Source organism: Oscarella lobularis, chromosome 3 (genome assembly GCF_947507565.1).
Source record: "Oscarella lobularis chromosome 3, ooOscLobu1.1, whole genome shotgun sequence".
Classification (NCBI taxonomy): Eukaryota; Metazoa; Porifera; class Homoscleromorpha; order Homosclerophorida; family Oscarellidae; genus Oscarella; species Oscarella lobularis.
The window spans coordinates 828,869-848,786 of record NC_089177.1 but is presented as its reverse complement, the minus strand read 5'-3'; the positions used below and the strand labels follow the sequence as shown (position 1 = coordinate 848,786).

Here is a 19,918-nt window from a genome sequence, read left to right as displayed (position 1 = left end):
AAGCAATATACAAAGACAAACTTTTTTCATTCTACTCAATTTTCCCAGACAAACAAAGACTTTTAGTCAACAAAACCGCTCAGTCTTCAGCAGCACTAGCCGACTTTCTCTTCTTCTTCTTTTTGGCCGACTTTGGCGGCGACAGAATCTCCTCCTCCTCCTCCACGACAACAGCCGACTCCCTCTTCTTCTTCTTCTTCTTCTTTGCCGACTTCACTTCCTCTTCGACCGCACCAACCGACTCACGCTTCTTTTTCTTCTTTTTCTTCGCCGCATCCACTTCGTCGCCAGTCTCAACCGCCGTCTCTTTCCCCTCCGTTTCCGTCGTCTCCGTTTGCTCCTCCTCCTCCTCCGCGGCCGCGGCCCTCTTTCGCTTTTTTCCCTTCTTCTTTTTCACCACGTCCGCTTCGACGGGCTCCACGTCCGCAGCCGCAACAGCAGCCGCCGCCTCCTTCATAACGTCGATATTTTTCCGCGGCGTCTTTCCGGTTTCGTAAAAATCCAAGCGCTCCTCGACCTGCTCGCGCAACTTCTCCCCGAAAACAGCCGACTGCATTTCTACGACAAAAAATAATAATACACACGTCTCACTCACTTTTTTTTGGCCTAGGATTACCTGCAAAGCAATCGATCCGAGACGCAATCGAACACTTATTGGCAAGATAGCGCGAAATTCGGCCCTTGTTCTTCGCTGAAGCACGTCCAATGAACGACGAATGATAGATGAGTCCGTATTTTGGCGTATTGCCGCGAGTCTTGAGCGCCCTGAGGACGAGGAGGAATGATACTGCGAGGCTCTTTTAGGGGAGCTATAGAAACCTGAATAGGGCTTTCTCTGCGCCGAGTATTTGCACCGTGGATGCCGGATATTTGGCCAGATTGGTCAGACTTCCAGCGTGGGATATAAGGCGAGCACCCACCTAGAAACGAAGAGACTAGCCACGGAATCAATAGGTGAGTGATGACGCACTTGGTCGCCTATGAGAGTGGAGAGATTCGGTGCCACGCTCGTCATCTTTTTGTGTAGATAATCTTGGAGGCTTTTTCGGTATTCGACAAGGCTCACGACTCGCTTGGCAAAGTGCTGAATATTGATGAGATCCAGCGGATTGATGTCCATCCCTAAAGTCAAAGATCGTGAGTTGTGCCTGAGAACTCGATAGTTTTTCCTCTTTCTTACCCATAGACGTTCGTCCTGCCTCTAGAATTGCCTTCACCTTATCCGAATCAGATAGAATCTCTTCCAGCTCGTCCACCTTCTCATCGGTAAGCTCCTTCCGCGACGGAATGCACAGAAGGACGCGAGCGTACGTCTGATTATCCCCCACGATTTTAACCAACTCCGGAAAATGATAGGAATACCATTCCCTATCAGAAAAAATAATTCAATACTTCTATAACCCCAACTGGCGACCCACTTCATTCTCATCGAAAACGTATTAATATCCTTATCCAGCTGATCCAACAGAGCAATGCTCTGTATAATCATATTATCGATGCGATGGACGTTGAATTTGACTTTGGCTCTCGAATAACTATGCCCCAATCCCAATTGAGCTTTCGCCGCCGCGGAGCCTTCGAGTCCCGCGACGAGCTTGTGAAAATGAAGTCGAATGCCGCGTAAAAGCTCCGGAACGACGCCCATTGCCGTCACCGTGCAATTGACGAGTTTTTCCTGTATCGCCGCGCCGAGTCGCGCGTCGGCGACGCCGACTGTCGCTTTCGACGATTTTTTGCCGCGCGGCACGTTCGCTTCGAGAAAATTCTCGAGATCGTCGTGAAGGAGGCCTGGGGAAATGTTTGGGGGTTCGTAAGTTCGTTTTGCCGTTCTTTCCGTACCTTCTGATATCGATGTCATGTTTTCCAGTGCGTTTGCGCCCGTTTTGAACGGTTGAAAGGCTTGGAGTTTGAGAACTTTGCCGAATTTTGCCAGATCTTGCACGGCATCTTGGACTTCGTCTAATTCGGCGCCGATTTCTTCAGCGGCGATGCTCTTGAAGAGAGCGTAGCCCGACGCGTGCTCGAACAAAACAAAAAGCACCTAAGAAAAGGAATAGGCTGGTAAGGTAGGGGAAAGAAAAAGTATCACACGTGCCATTGCTTAGCCGGGACTTGTCGCGAGACTTCCCGTACAGGCGACTGCACGACGAATGGCAAACCAGCTCTTTGTAGAGAGTGTTGATGAGCTGCAGCGAGCTCTAGACGACAACGCTGGAGCTAAGGGCATATTTATCTACTTCTGGGGCACGGCAGATGATTCCGGCGAGAGTTGGTGCCCCGATTGCCGTCAAGCGGATCCGGTGATCGAAGCGGGGCTCGCAAATGCCACAGAGGGAATTGTTTTCATTATGGTTGCTGTGGGCGACCGGGGCGCGTGGAAAAATGCTGAAAACGCGTTTCGAGTGCATCCCTCGTTCAAAGTGACCGGCATTCCAACGCTGATTCGATGGAAAACCGATCGGAGGCTCGAGCCGGAAGAGTGCAAGAAGAAAGAATTGATCGACGAATTTTTCAAGTGTAACTAAGCGGTTAGCGCACGTTAGACAAACTGAGATGAACTCGAATTTACGTTATCGCGGCTCTGGATTCGGTTAGAATAAATGCAGGTGTGTTCTCCGCTTTATAATTTGTCGCGTCAGGCAACGAAGAGACGCAGAAAGTCAAGCGTCTCTTGGCCGAAGAGTTATCACGCGAAGACGACGAAATCGAGTCGAAACCGCTTCGCTATTTAGACTCGGCTCTTTGGCTAGTAGGCTCGGGAATGGCGCTCTATTATACCGACTTCTTTCGTCGAATTTTCACCGATCCGACAGTCAAATTGTATAGAGCCCCGCCTCCATGGGAAACTGCGTATTAAAAATGTTTATGTTTTTAGCTATTGGTTTTATTCTGGCTTGGTTTTGTTGTCGATTCACATTGGAATCGGTTTGTATTTGATCCTGTTTATTGGAAGTGAGAAGTGGGACACCGAAACCCGTTTCTCAATACCTGTGGCTACTGTCGCAGCATTGGTGTCGTTCTTCTGGTATGTGATGATATAAGGGAAAGTTTAGCTCTAAGTAGAGTGACTGCTGTTTAGTTTTGTTGTTGGGTTGTGGCCACTGTGGGGTCTGCTCACTCCTCTGCTCTTATTTACCTTTGTCATGGGCGTTGTGACAATTGTGTCACTTTTACCAGGAAGAGAAAGGTCAGAAAAGAACAAAACTGAATTAGAGAAATTATAATAATAGAGATCTTGAAATATTTGCGTACACCTAATACATGATTAATTAATCAATCCATTTTTCTGTGTGTCATACCCTAGTACGCTAACTCAGGTCTTTTGTAACGCGTAATGAGAGTTTTTCCGCGATAAAATGAACCCAGAAACTCACCGCCGCCTCGGGAAGTTGGTCAGCGAGCTCACGACGTCAGGATCGACGACGCTCGAGCCGACGCGACTGCGCGAAATAAAGAAAATCTGTCGGTAAACCTTCTCCTCCTCCTCGTTTTTTTCCTTCGAAAACCGGCTCCCGACAACGCAGGCTCTCCGACGCGTACGTGCAGGCCATCTTCGCTCTTCTCATGACCCAACTGTCGAAACAGCACGCTCAAATTCGCCTCGCCGCCTTCCTAATCGCGCGCGAACTCTTCGATCGTTCGCACGCCTTTCGCGAGCTCGTCGCCGCCGATTTGCGAACGTTTCTCGATCGAACGATCGGCACGGACGTCGCGCGACCGCTTCCGCCGCCCCAGTCGACGGCAGCGAGTCTGAAAAGCCAAACGCTCGCCGCCATTCACGAGTGGCACACGAAATACGGCGCTCGCTACAAAAAATTAGAAATCGGATACCGGTATCTCAATCACGCAAAAAAAGTACCGAGGAAAATATTTTTAGTTGCATATACAGTACGTACATGTGTATTTTATCTTTCCTTTGTGAAGATTGATCTTGCTGCCGTGGATGCTGAGCTGAATGCGAGACAGGTGCGAGAGAACGCGCAGAGGGAGAGACGTTTGGCGGCTATTCGGCAAAAGGTTCAAATCATTGGAATGGAAATGAAAGGTGAGCGTGCACTACAATTGCATCTCATAGAATCAATAGGCCCCATAATAAACCCGCTCTATAGACATGATGCCCGAGATTGAGCACTGTTTACAAGAGATGACCGGATGCTTTGAACTATTACTTCCCAAGCCGGAGACTTTCTTTGCTCGAACACAAACGGAGGAGGAGGAGGAGGCAAAGGAAGATGATCACGACGTCACCTTTGCTACTGCATCCTCTACGACATCGGAAGACAATGAAGAGCGCGAGCGCGTGAGCAGCGATGACGAAAGTCACGAGGAAGAATCAGGCGATGGGGAACAGAGTGATAGCAGAGATAGTGAAGAGGAGAAATTTCTTCAGAGTCATGGACTGGTGTCGAAGGGATTTTCTCTGTCTCTTGCCGCTTTCAATACCCAGTCGAAAGTGAATGTCGACGAAACGGAAGACACGGCGCCTATTATTGCCTCGTTGAGAGACGACTGTAAATTAATTGTACAGAAATTTTTGCCGGCGGTAAATCGTTGGCTCAAGGTGAGAAAAAAAGCGAGGGGCGGGGGAAAAAAAGAGAACCATAGTGTAAAGCGCCGTTTATGTATGTAGACTGTTGGAAAGTCTGACGACCAGGCGAAATTAAAAGAATTGCTGGACGTCAAGGAGCTTCTTAACGAAGCCAAGACTAGGTATGAGATGTTTTGTTTTGATTCGAATGGAAAGGGAAAACTGAAAGGAAAAGATAACGAAGAAGGAAATGGCGAATCTGGTAAGGGGACAAAAATGCGAGGGAGAGGAAGAGACGTTGCTTTTATTATTTTAACTGTAGACGACACTGATGATGATCTTCTGGAAGAAGTACCGGAAAAAGAAGGCGTAGAAAACTCGATAGTTGAAGATTTTGGATTAGCCAGAGGCAAGTAGAATTCGGCGAACTTCATACGATTGGTGATTTATTGGCTCTAGCTCTTCGTGATTCAATAGCGGAGAGCTGCAGTAGCAATCAAGCGCCGCCGCCTTTCTCTTCGTCTTCCAGCCGTTTCATCGGATTCAGTCCTGATGATCCCACGAGTTCCGCCGCTCAAATCAGGGCTCTTTCGTCGCGACTCAAACCCTTTCGTCCTTCTCTTCAATCGTCAAATCCAGCGGTAGCGGACAAACGAAAGGCGGAGTTACTGCGTCAGGCGCCCGTCGTTGAGTACGGTCTCGATCTTCATTACAACTGGGAAAGCGAGGGGCCGTCCGATTACAGGTGACCAGTGTACAATAGGCGCAGTATCACTGTGATTGGCAAGCAAGCAGGAGTGCGAACAAGACCGAGACGTTCTGGGCGAATCAAGATACCGCCGTGGACGAGAGCGTTGAACGTCAAGCATCTGAGGTAAGACCAACGTACGGACGCACGTATACAGAGTTCTCACTTGTGAGCCTCTCTCTGAGGCTTTGTGGTCTGGCAAACTCTTCCTTGGTGGGTCCCATCTCTTGGTTTACTGTATCTATTAATACCCTGTTCTTAACGTCCGCACGGATGCCTTCGTTTCCAAAACCTTTATTATCATAGCGTCTTTATTCAGTAACTTTGTTTATGAGGGCAACACTTGTAGAGGTTACGAGATAGGGCTTGTCCCATTCTTATATAGGGGGTTAGAGGGTTTGGCTTGCGGTATTCCTGTACGTTTGATTACGGAGATGACCGCAAAAACGTAATGTTTATTGTCGCAATCTGTCGGGACAGACTCGGGCTGACGGTCTCAAAAGTCGAGTCATCGAGTTCAGCGGAACTTTCGAGCCGGCAACTCAAATGTGTCGGGCTCCGCTACCGAACGGGAAGCTATGCCCACGAATGGATAAAGTGAAGGTATAGTAGAGGGAGAAGCGTTTGTGTGGGTGGATGTGTGGGGGGAGGAGGAGGAGAGGATCATGAATTAATTCAATTTCTAGTGCCCGTTTCATGGAATTATTGTGCCGCGTGACGAGATGGGAAAGGCTGTGGGAGAAAACGGTACGGTATACGTAGAGAAAGAGTCGTAGGAAGTGTATTGATTTCCGGGAATTCCAGTTGCAACAGCTGACGACGACATCACGTGGGAGGATATAGAAGAGGAAGTGATGGCTGGAGTGGGTAGGCACCGCAAGAAAAAGCAGGGGGAAGCTTGCAAGTAGGTCTTTTTACAGGAATATCGCTGCCGTCCCGCAAGAGGAAGGGGAAGTCCCGTCGCAGCGGCAAATTAGGTATGTGTTATTATTGGCTCTCATGTTTCTCTATGTGTGTGTGTCCGTAAGGGAGGAAGTCATCTGCCTGTGGGCCCGGTCTAATTGATCTGAAGACAAAAGAGGACACCAGTCGATCTCGTCTGGCGGGAAAAATGCTCAAGGGGTAAGTGCGCACGCGCGCGGGTGTTGCCTGTCAGTAGAATCACGGTAGAATCGTCTAGAAAAACCATGAAGCGCGTTGCGATGGCGATGGATGGTGCCGAGCATCGTCGAAACGCAGAAAGATTCGGTCACCAATGGAACTATTCGCTGAGAAAGTGAATCCGAGACTACATTTGTTGGAACTGGATTTGCACGTTTGAACTTCCGGCGCTGACATCATCACCTTCCCGATTGGCTATAGAGCGCTAATCGAATGATGAGGTCCGCTTGAGTGCAGTTATTTCAGCCCATTCCCATTCACGTCCGCTTCACTTAGGCTGCGAGTCATATGACTGAGGTCGCGACCGAACCCGCCTGCCACAGGCAATGTCGTTCCCTTCGTTTCTCGACGAATTTACCGACGTGAGTCGCACCCAAGAGCCGTGGGACTTCGACGGCGGCAGCGGCGGCGTGGGGACGCCGTGGCTGTCGCCCGTCTATAGCCCCGTCCCGAGCGTCTGCGCCTACGAAGAAGAAAGCAACGGACCCTTCATCGGCCGCTCCGATCCCTTACTCTCGTCGAGCGCCTCCAATCTCCTCGTCGCCGTCGAAACGGAAAAAGAAAAGGCAAGACCACTTGGCGCTGCGACGCCGACAGAAAAACCGATATTCTCGTCGACGCCGACGCCGACGCCGACGCCGATGCCGACGCCGGCGCTCGCCCAGCTAAAACGCGAAGATCATTTCAGCCTTCGTTCGCTGCAACATGCCGAGAACGCGCGACTCCCGCTCGCGCCAGCGACGGAGAACAGCGCCCCGAAACAGGAAGCGAATTCGCGCTTCGGCGTCGGCGGCGCGACGTCGTCCTTCTCCTTCCAACTCGCCCCAACGACGACCCAATCGCCGTACCACCACGTCCCGTCGTCTCGACTAAGGGAAACGAATTTTGGCTCAATGCCCAAGGACTTGCAAGGAGGCGTGGTCACTTCCGATCCTCCCACCCCACCGACGGCACTTTGCAGTGGCGGCGGCGGCGGAAAGAAACGAAGTTCGCGCGTTCGATCGTTACGCGCCACGTCTATGTCGTCGATTTGTTCGGCGACGACGACGGCGACGACGGCGACGGCGGCGGCGGCGGACGAAAGCGAGACGGACGGTGTCGAGGACGACGACGACGACGTCGATTTCGACGAGGAGGACGTCGGCGAACGTGCGCTCGTGTCGTCGTCGTCTTTGTCGTCGCGTCTCGTCGCGGGCGCTTCGCGTAAGCGCGGTCGACGGAAGGACGGCTTTGCGGACGATTTTCTGCCGTGTCCGGCACGATTGAATGCGATCAATCGGCAATTGGGAAAGTTGAATGATATGATGGCGGCGATGACGCCCGTTACCGAGGTGCCGGCGCACGCGAAAAACAAGTGCCGAAAGGAGCGAAACAAGTTGGCGTCCAGGTTTGTTTTGGCATTTTCGGGGGCGGGGGCCTTCGGCGTGTTGCGGGGACTTTTTTCTTCCGCCCTTGTTTGGAGGAGGGGACCCAGGGTTCAGCCAGGGTTCAATTGACACGTGTTCGTTCACGGGTTGCACCAGCCTCCTGAGAGATGCACACATCCTTCCTGCATCACGCGTGATAGCGTCTCTTCCCTGTTTATTTGCTTGTTTCTTTACCGCATACACAAGTCGTTTTCCTGTTCACTAGGGGTGACCTTCCTGTGTTTTTTTGCCCTTTGCTTCCCTTTAGCGTACCGGTGTCGATTCGACTTTTAGAAAGAGTTGCCCTTAGTATCTAAGAGATTAGGAACCTCAATAGGGTTTTGTATGGCTCGTCGATTATATATTATTCAAGGCAAACTTCCTCTAAATGCAATGATTCTCTCATGCCTTCGCGTTTCATAACAATTATGCTTTGTCTGTGTCACCCCCCGTGTTGCGTGGTTTTGACTTCCAGTTCCTGTTCCTTTTAGGGCTTGTCGGCTGAAGAAGAAAGCGTCTTTTGAAGCAAACAAAGTGAAACTGCATGGATTGGAAGAAGAGCAAGGTAACTTGCCATGGATACGGAAGCCTGTCGGGGGGAGAGAGGGGGTCAATTCGCTGTGCTTTTCAGATCGGCTTCGTCAGGCCATTGCCAGCCTCAAAGGCGAAATTGAAAGACGAAAGGAGAATCCGCATCTTCTTTCAACGACCGGGATGGTAGGGCTGTGGAATGAAATTGCGAAGCCAGCACTCAGTGAGCTTGGGAATATTTCCTAATAATGGTACTGTAATAAGTATGGCATTCTTTCCAGGTTCCCGTGTAGCTGGACGAACGTCTGAGTACGTTTCAGATGTTTTGGGTAGCATGGAAAATTCGGAGAAGGACCTTGACAGCGACGGCTCCGAGTCAGACTGAAAGGGTGAAGAAAGCTAAATGAAGCTGGGAGCCCTATGCCTGAGACATACAATACGTTACGTACGTACGTTCATTCATACCCATACATGCATACACTAATACTGCGTACGTACGCGCATGCACGCGCTTTGCTGACTTGGTAGAATTTGATTTGAGAGGATTTATATAGCAGGTTTCCAGTTTATTCCTATTTTTTTCTCGTTTGCTGCATACAAACAGCGAATAGTTGATTATCAGTCGTAGTTGTATGAAAAGCAACCTTGCATATTTTTGTAGAAAATGAACAAACTGTGTTGAAATGATAGAAAGTTTTTCGTTTGCTTTACAAATACGTTGCGATTAATCAATTGGCTTATTAGTGTGTGTGACATGCGCCTTTACGTTAGTGACATCACGGCTGCACGGCAAGTGAATTATCAGAGTTCTAACGGAGTTTCTCGCCGGTGGAAGGGTTCCTCGCCGGTGGAAGGGTTCCTCGACGATTCTACAACGATAATGCGAGCTCCAAGCTCCGTTTCGCGACGCGCGAGGCGGATTCTCCCTGCCCGAAAGCTTCCAACACTTTCTTTTCGATCGACTGCTTTCCTACAGAGATTCGTGCCACACCGTCGTTTTCACGGAGGAATTGTCCTCGGGAAAGAGTGGAAGGAACACGATTCGTGGCGGAAAGCGAACGATCAATTAAATCGTGATTAAATATATCTATGGATCAACGCTTCTCCGCCCTCGAATTTCGATCGCCGTTTATCGCTATAAAAATCGTTTGCCAATGCAGGTGAAAGTAACTACTATTTGGGACCTTTAGATAGGCTATTCGCGATTGAGCTCGGATTCCAAATATTTAGCAGTTTATTGACAACGGGAAGTGACGAAGAGGTTGACCGCGGTCCCAACGTCCTCGGCAAGACGGATCGGTCCATCTACCGGACTGCGGGGATTTGCATCTTATTTGTATAGATGCAGTCTCATAAAGTGCCTGTATGCCTCCTGGACTATGAGGCAAGAACGTCTAAACTGTCTCGCCTCCTGGGTAGGCCTATATCAACTGCTGAAGCGGTTGTGCGGCCCCGAGAAGGAAAACTGCCCAACTTACATGGCGTGCATCTCCAAACGAGGCTACTGTGTTTATTGGTAGTCCCCTAGGAGAACGACGCTTAAAACAAAAATATGCCTGCTTGCTTTTTGATTTTATGTACAGCAACAGGCAGACATGCAGCGGGGACGACACTGAAGAATGCGGAAGAGCCAGGCTGGTACGGTAGTTGTCTTCTCTTTTCGGTTTCTCATTTTTTTTCTTTAGGAGAGCGTCCTGGGCAAGACGTTATAAACTGCTCCGGGGTCCTGAGCATGACCCCGTCACGGAAAACTGCTCCGGGGTCCTGGGCAGAGACCCTGTCAACAAAAACTGCCCGCGAAAGAAGAGGGGAAGGACTGTTCGTTTTTTCTTTTTATTGAAATAAAATTTCTGTACTCTACTCTATTCTCCATGGCGGCAGCAGTACACGCGGGGTGCACCACCCCGCCGGCGCCCTAACTACCTAAGCTAACCTATCTAACTACCTACGTAGCGCGAGTCAGACAAGCAAAGGCGTGCAAGTCGTGTTATGCGCCTACTACACATGCACCACATGCCTCCTTCATGCAATACAGAAAGACAGTCAGTCGCTCTTCCTTCAGCTCTTCTTCTGCTTTTGACTAAGTGAGCAGGCGATGTGTTCTCTCAGAACGGCCTTTGTCATCTGAAAGAGAAAAGCACCCCCATTATAGTGATAGAAACTGTTTTCAAGTATCTAATCAATCACTCACGTGTGCTACTAGGGGCCTTAGGAAAACTTTCATGAAAACGAAAACTGGCCTTGTCTCGCTTCTTGATTCTACTCAAGAGCAACAAGGCCGACGCAATTTGCTCTCATAGTCCTATCAGCAAAAAATTCAATAATTATTAATTAGTCAAAAGATCGAACCTTCATCCATTCATTCATTCAAATTCTCTGTTTTGTGAGTGTGACACCCGCTCCAGCCGATATGCACAGCTTTCTTTGGAAGCCTTTGTCGTGGCTACTTGAAAAGTCTTCTCCTCCCTCCTCCGTGACTAAGTCGACGAAGAGGCGAGTGACGTCGCCAGAAGGCGAGCTGCCGCTCGAAGATGCAGCGCCTTCTCCATTCATCGGGAGTGCGAACCACACTGGCTTCCCCGTAGGAAGGGTTCGCATCGTCTTAGACCTCTTCTATCGACGTTTCGAAGGATATTTGCCGAAGCACCGCTTTACGCGACTTCGTAACGGCAAAAAAGCATCGAGATCGTCTCTCGATGCTTTGACCTAAACAGGGAGCGTCGTCGTTCCTGAGCTATCTCGTTCCTTTCTACCAGTAGGCGATTTTGCAGCTTGCCACGTGTCACACTCGCAGAATTCTTTCCTCTTACGGTCACGTACTACCTATACACACGCTCTATACACGTAGATCTCTGATTCGTGCAGATATTTCGCTCAAAAGTTTTTATATTGCGGCATTTTAATTAAAGAAATAATTAGAATTCATCGTGCATCAAGCTTAATTTAATTAATTAAGAAAGAAATTTGAACTCGATTAAATAATAAAACTAGGAGCAAGTGCACGAATCGGCTCACCTGGCCCTCACACGGCATCGTCGTCACCCAAAACAAAGAACGGATACGACGATCGCACTTGACGCAGCGGCGATTCAACGCTCCTCACGCTCTTGACACGCGGTCGCCTATAGAACATCCACAGAAGAAGCGCAACGACGGCGGCAACGACGAGAACGACTGCAAAGCGCGGATTGACGTCGTTTCTCGTCGACGCTTTCGCTTTTCTCGTCTGGGCGTTGGCGAGTTGTTGACGACGCTGCTGGACTTCGCGCAGGGGTAGGTATTTCGTTTTGAAGATGAGAGCGCCGAGAGTCCATTGGACGGACGTGCCGTTGACGTCGCTGACGGTCGTGAAGCGAAAGGCGGACGGCGGCGTGCGAGGAAAGCGATAGACGGTGTGGAGGAGAAGGGACATCCACGCCGATTTGAAACACTGATTTCTGCAACACCAGAAATGATAGAGACGAGGAGAAAAAACAAGAAGGGAAAGGGAAGGTACCTTAGACGAGTTTGCGACGCCGTAGGATATCTGCCGGATTTGTGCCGAAACTGGATATCAGACCACCTCGTTTGACAGTAGGTCTAGTCAAAAAATTATATCTCAATTTGTATGCACCATGCTTTCAAGGTAAAATATTTGGACACTATCCAGTGTAAACTGGAACCTTCCTCTAGGACACATTGCCGTTTTATTACCTTGGCTGCCCAGTCGAATTTCTCTGGCGCGTATCGACCCCCCATTCGCAGCGTCTCGTGCGTGGTGTACCAGTACTCGCTCACGCCGTAGAACTCGCGCGTTTCCGCACTCCAAACCGGCTGGTGTATTCCCGACGCGGAGCAGGGAGGACGCGAGCACGGCGCGCTGACGTTGAGAAGGGGCTCGAGACGCTCGCGGCACATTGTATAGTTTCCACTTCCAATAAGATAAAGTCGAACCGTTCTCCGTTTGCCGACGACGACGTCCTTCTGCTCCCGCATCTGACGCAGCAAGCACGGGTCGAAAATCGTCACGCTGTCTTCGGCGTCTTTGGCTTTCGACGCCAAGTGGGCGTAGTATCTCTGCATGGCCATGTTCGAGCCGAACATGCTGAGAGTGGATGAATAGAGGGTATAGCTGTGCTCGGTGCTGTGAGCGTCGCAGCCGAGATTAACGTAGGCAACGAGGTCTTTCGGCACTCCAACCTAAACTCACAGTGCATAAAGGTAATAATTATTGGAATATATATTCTATCCTTACCGGATTACTTATTTCGTATGTAATTTGAGCGGAGGCGCCTCCGAGTTCGAGAGAGGCGACAGTTGGACGCCGATGATTAGACGGAGACCACGATGGACGTTCGGTTTTGTGAGCCGTATGATTGAATCGTCCGAGGATGTAATTGACTGCAACCCATTCATAGATGCCTGGTAAATGTCATTATTCAAGAGATAAAATATTGCAATTTACTTAGCCTTACCTTCCAGTTTCCCCGTAAGAACTTCCGTGTGACTTGGGGGAAATTGAAATGGGTATTTGGCACGGATTAGTCTGCCCAATCCGTCGAGTAAATTCCGCTGCGTTTCGCGCGGAAGCAAGCGCAGTCCGCCCGTTGCCATGAGAAAGAGCAACGACTCCTTTTGCCTCGCTTTGGGTATACAAACCGAGGCGTAATCGAGAAGACTTTGGATAGACTCAAACGCTCTAAACGAATCGTCCCCATAAGAAGAGAGACCTAAAGAAAAAACGATGACGAATGGGACAGAATCGAAGGACGTGGGGGTTATTTTTTCCTAACAAATTCCCCAACTATAGACGGTCAGAAATAGCGTCCTTATAATAATAATAATAATCATAAGAAAGCCTCGCCCTCTGTCTATGTCACATATCAACTGTCTCTGAGATATGACTCTATATATTATATATAAGGCTGCTCTTTCTGTCTAGAAGAGCCTTGATGAACCAGTAAGTAACTCAGGGGGGTCATAGTTGGTTTTCTCGTCCTATGAGATCACATCCGGCAAACCACGCTTCTCCTCATTTGGCATCAACACGTGCCTAGTATCCGTGATATCTTCTAACTTCCCAACTAAACTAAGGTTTCCCATTGATTAATCGAGTGATTGGTTGATTGATCGATTGATTGATTGATCGAGGAAATCAATCCTTGATCTAAAAATGACTCTCGTGTCCTACACTCCTCCCCAAAACGGCATGACTTAATTAATTAAAAAACGCTTCCCTTCTTGTTTCTTTCCTTTGTCCCTTGCCCCCAAAACACGCACCTGGTTCGATTCGCTTTACGAGAGCTTCCCCGGTGGCATCTCTCATCTGATGTATCTTCAAGAGATCGTCGGGATCCCCCGAGTGCTTGGGCCAACGATAGAGAAAAATTCGCGATCCGCTGCTTCCCGCGTCGATGACAGCGCCGTAATTCCATTCGACGTGGGACGCGACGCCGGCCCAGCGCGAATCGCGTTCGAGGCGACGTTTCCACGCGCGATCGGCGTGTAGACTCGCGACGAGAAGGAGAATGGCGACGAGGAGGAGAAGAACGATCGATCGATAGAGAAATGTGTTGGAACAGGACGGTAGGAGACGATGGCGAACGCGACGCTCTCGAAAGAGTTCGCGAATGTTGGCGAGGCTCAATTTGCGAGGGATCCTAAGCGAGAAGACGCGTTGGAATCGGGTTTGTCGTTTATCGCGACTGTTTTGTCTTACATGTTCGGCTTCCTTCGATTGAATGAAAGCGGTGGCGAGTCTGCATTCCTTTTCAATGATCCGTCTGGTCGGGCGAGCGAGATATTATGAAAAGGGGGCTTTTACGTACGTACGGAGGCCACGCGCAGTATAGCGCGCGTAGATCTAATTCAATCAAGCCAGTAATCAAGCCACCTCGATAAACATCTATGCTAACTTATACAGTAGAGTACTGTCAATTAGAGTCTGGCCAGTCGATCGAGTCTCCTTGACTCAAACTCCTACAGATAAGATGCAAACATCATCGCTACATTTTATGACGTCATATTTACTTACCGCATCAAAGGAGACCGGGTCTTGCGTTCCCTCGAAGCAGTCGATTCGCGTGATCTGGCAATACGTCGATACATGTCAATGGCGACGAGAATTCCGCACAGGAGCAGAGGTCCAATAATTGCTCCCTCCAATCCAAACCAGTAGATGCCACCGGCAACAGCAAGACCTGTAACATAAGGATGCCCACCTCTACAAAGAAATGACTGCAGAAAGATCCAATTTATATGTCGGTCCTTACCCTTCTATTTCTCCGTATATAGCAGTGTCAACAAAAGACATTGGTAGCACATGAATGATAATTAGAGCAATAGCTTTGATCTCATCATCGGCTAGCCATAGCACAATACTACCAGGTACAGCCACCCAATAGGTGCCAATGAACGGTACCGCTCCAAACAGAGAAGCTATGGCTAAAGAGTACATATAAGTATGCAGTAGTACGAATACGGCTCCAGATCAACGTACCTGCAGGTATGATGACAACATTCATACCAAACAGTGTGAACGTGAGCCAGGTAAAGAGACCATAAAACAAGGCCATCTTAAGCGATGCACCAAAGACGCTTCTGCAGATCATGAGAGGCGCGTGAAAACCGCTTCAACGTCTGGCTGTGACTTACCGAATCGCTTCTGACATTGTGTTTCTCAACGATGCTCTCATTTCCGAATCTTCGGATTCGACTGGAACAAGGGCGACGAGATAAGTGAGTGCACTGTATTCGTCTCCGGACATGGCCAACAAATAAAAGAGCGTTGAAAAGAAAACGATCTACTCCACGTGGAAAATTAACATTTGAAATTTCAATGCGGCATATCTCACCAAAGAAACCGTAAGATTCAAAACTGCACTTCCGCTACGAAAAATCAGCGAAAGAATGGCCGTGACAAAACTGAACATGAGATTCAAATTCTTGGACAAGAATGAGCCAAGAGACTGGACAACCTAGAGACAGGAAAAGATGACGTTAGAGCCCAAACAAATGCAGTGGAACCTGTGGACTATAGGAGCCAACAGAGAATGCCAGTTTGGGTCTTGCCAGCATTGTTATTTATTGTCTAGCCCCCAGCTCAGGTTCCACTGCATCTTTCCCTACCGAAGACAATGATCCCAAATTTTTCATAACCACCGAGCTCAAGTTGGTGAAGCTAAAGGAAGAAAACTGGGAGTAGAGCGAGGTGATTCCTTCAAAGTGTTGCTGTCTCGACGTATCTTGTTCCTAACAGAGTTTAATAAGTGTGCATCACGTGCAGTATAGGATTATACACAGTGAGAACGTGCCTTTCTCAACCACATGTGATAGATCTGGTCATAACCAGTAAGCAACTGTTCCTCCAATTGCGATGTGTTGAGATCTTGCTCGCCAACGAATGTACGATTAATCTATAGCAAAATCATTTGCTGTACTTGATTAATTATGCTTTTTTTACCTCAGCTTTTATCCAATCTCTACCGTACTCAAAGCCTCGTTCAATCGCCGAGTCAATTGCTGATCTCATACCGGTTGTGTTTAGCTCGGAATTGATCCATCTAATAATAATAATAAATATGAAAACTCGTCGTCACCAGCCAGGCATACTTGTTAATTTCTGGGCTTTGGTTCATAGTGTACTTCCATAGATCGTTCGTTACTGTGACAATATGAACGGCTTCGCCTTGAGTCTAGACCATCATAGCTACATAATTTGTATTTGTAATTGTAATTATGTTCTCACCTGTATTCCCATAAGAATTGAAAAGATGATTATGCCCACAATCAAAGACCCAATCACAAAGACACTTGTCAGACTGTCCACGGCAGCTTCAAGCCAAAGACACACCTAAGAGAGATGCAAGATAGAGAAAAGACACATTTACGCTATTCCTTAGTACCTGCGTTTCCATTCGTCTCAGCACATGAAACAGCCTTCGAATGGGAGTAGGAAACAACGCAAATGTTCTGTCTCCAACCAATAGGCCAATGCGCGCAGCCAACGACGTCATCCACGTCTTGATCAACTCTCTGGCACCAAATCGATGGAGAAATCGATAGACGAGCACAAGCAGAATGCACGCCGGCGCAAAGACGAACAGAAGCCAAACGTCCTGCCACATTTTCACAACGCAGACGGCCCAAAAGAGAGCCACAAAAAATGGCCAACTCGACACGTTTCCCTTTCCGTCCGGTTCGTCGCTGTCCCCGTAAAGATAGGCGGAAAATCGAACGCTGATTCTACGCCGTAGACGAAGTCGAGGTCGGGACTTATCCTTCTTTAGTATGGGATCCTTTCTGCGAGATCCGTCCGGCTTATTGTCGTCGTTCTGAGTCTCCTTTGGCCACACTTGTGCTACGAAGACGGCAATTGGGAAAGCCAGAGCGACGGGAAGACGCCAGTGAACTGAGGGAATGAGCGTGGATGCCCACACAGATGCGACGAGCCAGAGAGGAAAGGACATGAAACGAAGGAGACCAGACGAACGAGGTGTCCACCAGAAGACGAGGAGAAGACACCAAGCCAAAAGAACACTTAGAATCTATAAAGAAAAAAGACAATAAAGAACGAACACTTCTATCACATGAGACCTGTACTCGAGGAGTTTCTTATGCGAAATACTTGCGAAAAGGAACGTTTGGGGGCTCATCACCTACGTGAACGATTCTCAATTTCTCCGTTGCTTCGTAAAACGTCACTGCTATTTCCCAAGCCCACGCATTCAGAGTTACAGCTGAGACGGCAAAGGCGTCGCGTCGAACTTCGCACAGCAACGCTACGCCCAGTAGAAGAAAGGTACCCAACACCATTTTCCAGTAATTCGACAAGAAGCTGTCGAGAACGTTTAGGCAGCGTCGCAGAAGCTGGAACGGCAATAGGATGAATTGGCACGTCAATCCCGCCGACGATTCGCGTCCGCTTGCGAGCCAATTGCGGATGAGCTTGCTGCACTCGTATTTGAGCGAGTGGAGGGCGCAGCCGCACAGTACGGCCCAGAGGAGAGGTCGCACAAAGAGCTCCATCGTGTAGAAGAGCGCCACGAGGGCGATGCACACGATGACGACGAAAACTTGCGCGGCGACCGTGTACAACGCCGTTTTGACGGCTTTGTCGTCGCTGTCTCCACTCACGTACTGCCAGAAATCGCGGAAGCGCTCGCGGTACTCCATCGTTTCTCTTCTGGAAGCCATTGGCGTTGGAGAGAAGAGAAGCGCGGTTAGCGTAGCGCATTCGTTTAGCGCACAAAAAACAACAACGTGTAGACTAGGTCATGAATTTGACGCAATGCGATCATAGACGAACAAAAAACGAGCAAAAAAACGAACAAACAAGCAGTGTTCATGCCACACGCAGTTAAATTGTGTCTGTTCGAGCGGAGTCGACGATCGAGTTCATGCAGGGATACTGTAGTATCCCTGGTTCATGTAAAGCCGGCAGGAATTTTCGTCGGGGGAGACGAGCTCTTGCTAAAGTCAAATATCTGACTCAGGCACAGAGCTTTTTTTGTTGACCCTTCTCTAACTCCCAGGCAGAACTGCCAGATGTACAGCGATTCTCCAGCAGGAACAGGCTTCTCAACTTTTTCCGTTGTAGTTGTTTCTTCGGCCCAGGTTTCCTCTTTAGTGTTGATAGCACTGCCTCCGTATTCCGCTGACAAGGAAAACTGTTGTTTGCACGTGGCCCCAAAAAGAAGCCCTTCGAATTCCGTTGAGTAACTTGCACCGATTTTCCAGTTATGCTGAACTTCTTCCTTGGCGCTTTTCTTGTAGCCGACGTTTACTTCCATTGTTCGGCTAAATTGCATGGCAGTGGTTCCTGTATTGGAGTAAGATGATACCAATTTCCAGTAGCCGACCGTTGGACCTATAGTTGCAGCTAGACCTCCAGGAAGGAAATTGACAACGGAAGGATTGATGGTTTCATCGTATCCACCTTCATTCGTTGAAAGGTTCTTGGTGTAGTGAACTTTTACACCCCATTGGTCAATACCCGTGACAATGTAGTACCAGACGTCGCCACGCCAGTATGACTTGGTTGCCCAGTAGTAAAGACCATTTTTACACTTAGAGTGAAGAGGATATTGTCGTTTTTTATCTTTGAATTCAAGATACTCTGCTGGCTCAGCCGTGCTTAAATTGGACACCGCCCTAAAATAGCCCTCTTTTTCGAAGATGACAATGAAGACCGGAGAGACGGAATAATGGTGGTATTTGCTAGAGGCCAGATAAAAGTCTCCACCTTGCAGGTCTTTGTGAAGATCTCCTTCTTTAGCATCAGCGTCTGACGAGAGATTTGTGACCTCTCGATACGTGTTGCCTTTGATGACGTAGAAGTATTCGTAGTCAGACCCAACTTCAGGAGCGCACTCGTATGCCATGTAATGATCTCCATCGGTGCAGGAAGAGTGAAGCTTCAAAATTTCAGGATTGGCGTCGTGAAGCGTATTAGACGACAGTTTTGCAAAGCATCCGAGATCGGATCGAACGACGTATGACTTTGTCGTGCCACAAAAATCGTTGCCTCTTTTTTGCCGAACTAGCTGCGCTTTTGAACTCATCTCTGCAAAAACAAATCTTAGCAGGTGTTCTGAGAACATATGGTACTGCACGCGTGCCTTCTTTGCAGGCGAACAACGGGATCAAGGGAGAAGGTCTGGTCACAGGCTAGCAGACAGAAGTGCAGGCTGAGAGTGAAAGATTGCTGCTTTTGTACCCATCATGAGCAAGAATCCTCGCGGTCAGGTATTTGAACCCTGTAGCACTGCATGGCATACCTGAACCAAGAAGGAATGACACACGAAGTGCATGCTTGAACCTCACTTAATTAAGTAATTAGAACTTCATACTTGTGCATGCAGACGGCATGTACACTGTACCTGCTGTACATCAAGGCTGGCTGTCAATTTAACTCGGGCTTCTGCAAACCGAGTGACAAGCAAAATGTAAGACTAAAGTAAAAGGACTGTACACCTGCATTCCTTCCCTTCACTGAGAAGTCATACGAATTCAGGGAGTGGTCACGGTCACGCGTTTTTCTGCATATTTGAACTGATTCCATGCAAACTCGAAGGACGCCGCACAAAGACCCGGAGAAGTCCGACAAAGAGATCCTCCCTCGTGCACAAGAGCCACGAGAGAGCAGCACACAACGACTTGACGGCAGCTTTTATCGTCGATGTATAGCATGTAGTCAGCAATAGCCGTCTACACAAGCAAACGTGTACGACTGAAGACTAATGTTAATTAAAAGACTGGCTACCTGCAGAGGTCTCTTCCCTCCACCGGGAAGCTACACGAGTTCAGGGTCAATTAAATTGATTCCATGCGTGCTTAAAGGCAAACGGTTCGAGTCGCATTTAATCGCCTCGTACCCAAACTCTCCGCGTTCGCACGATCAAATGACAACGCGGACGTGGATCTCATGCAGAAGCCCCACGAAGCTGATAACCTGTCGGCTGCCAGTACCTTCGCTGACGCACCGCCAGAAAATCGTGCAAGTGCTCGCGGTACTACAATCGATGTCCTCTGAAAGCCGTCGCGAGAGAGTCTAGAACTTGATTA

At 48.8% G+C, this 19,918-nt stretch overlaps 7 protein-coding genes and 1 long non-coding RNA gene across 8 annotated transcripts; 3 read left to right on the top strand and 5 right to left on the bottom strand.

Annotated features, from left to right (window-relative positions):
• Positions 1–8: 8 nt before the first annotated feature.
• LOC136184794 (nucleolar protein 56-like) lies at positions 9–2,138 on the bottom strand. The gene is made up of 8 exons (XM_065971769.1): positions 2,096–2,138; positions 1,840–2,041; positions 1,419–1,788; positions 1,181–1,368; positions 971–1,122; positions 820–920; positions 617–765; positions 9–558 (listed from the first exon to the last, which is right to left on the bottom strand). Exons 1-8 carry the CDS (start codon positions 2,096–2,098, stop codon positions 80–82), a joined length of 1,644 nt encoding a protein of 547 aa, XP_065827841.1. The 5' UTR covers positions 2,099–2,138; the 3' UTR covers positions 9–79.
• A 294-nt stretch (positions 2,139–2,432) lies between these two features.
• On the top strand, positions 2,433–3,277 carry LOC136184805 (transmembrane protein 128-like). The gene is made up of 4 exons (XM_065971783.1): positions 2,433–2,590; positions 2,640–2,820; positions 2,876–3,025; positions 3,080–3,277. Exons 1-4 carry the CDS (start codon positions 2,554–2,556, stop codon positions 3,222–3,224), a joined length of 513 nt encoding a protein of 170 aa, XP_065827855.1. The 5' UTR covers positions 2,433–2,553; the 3' UTR covers positions 3,225–3,277.
• A 36-nt stretch (positions 3,278–3,313) lies between these two features.
• On the top strand, positions 3,314–6,663 carry LOC136184792 (UV-stimulated scaffold protein A-like). The gene is made up of 14 exons (XM_065971767.1): positions 3,314–3,466; positions 3,525–3,855; positions 3,925–4,045; positions 4,110–4,561; positions 4,631–4,790; positions 4,851–4,937; positions 4,988–5,273; positions 5,324–5,402; positions 5,757–5,879; positions 5,963–6,023; positions 6,081–6,143; positions 6,197–6,253; positions 6,305–6,398; positions 6,457–6,663. Exons 1-14 carry the CDS (start codon positions 3,357–3,359, stop codon positions 6,554–6,556), a joined length of 2,124 nt encoding a protein of 707 aa, XP_065827839.1. The 5' UTR covers positions 3,314–3,356; the 3' UTR covers positions 6,557–6,663.
• Positions 4,812–8,172, bottom strand: LOC136184807 (uncharacterized). The gene is made up of 2 exons (XR_010669431.1): positions 5,569–8,172; positions 4,812–5,517 (listed from the first exon to the last, which is right to left on the bottom strand). It is a non-coding gene; the product is annotated as an uncharacterized lncRNA (long non-coding RNA).
• On the top strand, positions 6,714–9,122 carry LOC136184797 (uncharacterized). The gene is made up of 4 exons (XM_065971772.1): positions 6,714–7,824; positions 8,335–8,408; positions 8,475–8,597; positions 8,656–9,122. The coding sequence occupies exons 1-4, from the start codon at positions 6,764–6,766 to the stop codon at positions 8,757–8,759; spliced, it is 1,362 nt and encodes a 453-aa protein (XP_065827844.1). The 5' UTR covers positions 6,714–6,763; the 3' UTR covers positions 8,760–9,122.
• A 2,120-nt stretch (positions 9,123–11,242) lies between these two features.
• Positions 11,243–14,194, bottom strand: LOC136184793 (ectonucleoside triphosphate diphosphohydrolase 7-like). The gene is made up of 7 exons (XM_065971768.1): positions 14,073–14,194; positions 13,634–14,013; positions 12,829–13,083; positions 12,609–12,775; positions 12,068–12,553; positions 11,871–11,953; positions 11,243–11,811 (listed from the first exon to the last, which is right to left on the bottom strand). Coding segments are annotated over exons 1-7 (1,788 nt in total). The 5' UTR covers positions 14,075–14,194; the 3' UTR covers positions 11,243–11,396.
• On the bottom strand, positions 14,188–17,585 carry LOC136184790 (transmembrane protein 245-like). The gene is made up of 13 exons (XM_065971763.1): positions 17,015–17,585; positions 16,258–16,899; positions 16,101–16,205; positions 15,965–16,047; positions 15,816–15,915; positions 15,667–15,768; positions 15,482–15,604; positions 15,208–15,330; positions 15,008–15,156; positions 14,853–14,953; positions 14,626–14,797; positions 14,388–14,576; positions 14,188–14,332 (listed from the first exon to the last, which is right to left on the bottom strand). Exons 1-13 carry the CDS (start codon positions 17,546–17,548, stop codon positions 14,287–14,289), a joined length of 2,469 nt encoding a protein of 822 aa, XP_065827835.1. The 5' UTR covers positions 17,549–17,585; the 3' UTR covers positions 14,188–14,286.
• Positions 17,586–17,629: 44 nt separating this feature from the next.
• On the bottom strand, positions 17,630–19,012 carry LOC136184207 (uncharacterized). Its single transcript, XM_065971067.1, has 2 exons — positions 18,973–19,012; positions 17,630–18,917 (listed from the first exon to the last, which is right to left on the bottom strand). The coding sequence occupies exon 2, from the start codon at positions 18,913–18,915 to the stop codon at positions 17,779–17,781; it is 1,137 nt and encodes a 378-aa protein (XP_065827139.1). The 5' UTR covers positions 18,916–18,917; positions 18,973–19,012; the 3' UTR covers positions 17,630–17,778.
• Between the last annotated feature and the right edge of the window lie 906 nt (positions 19,013–19,918).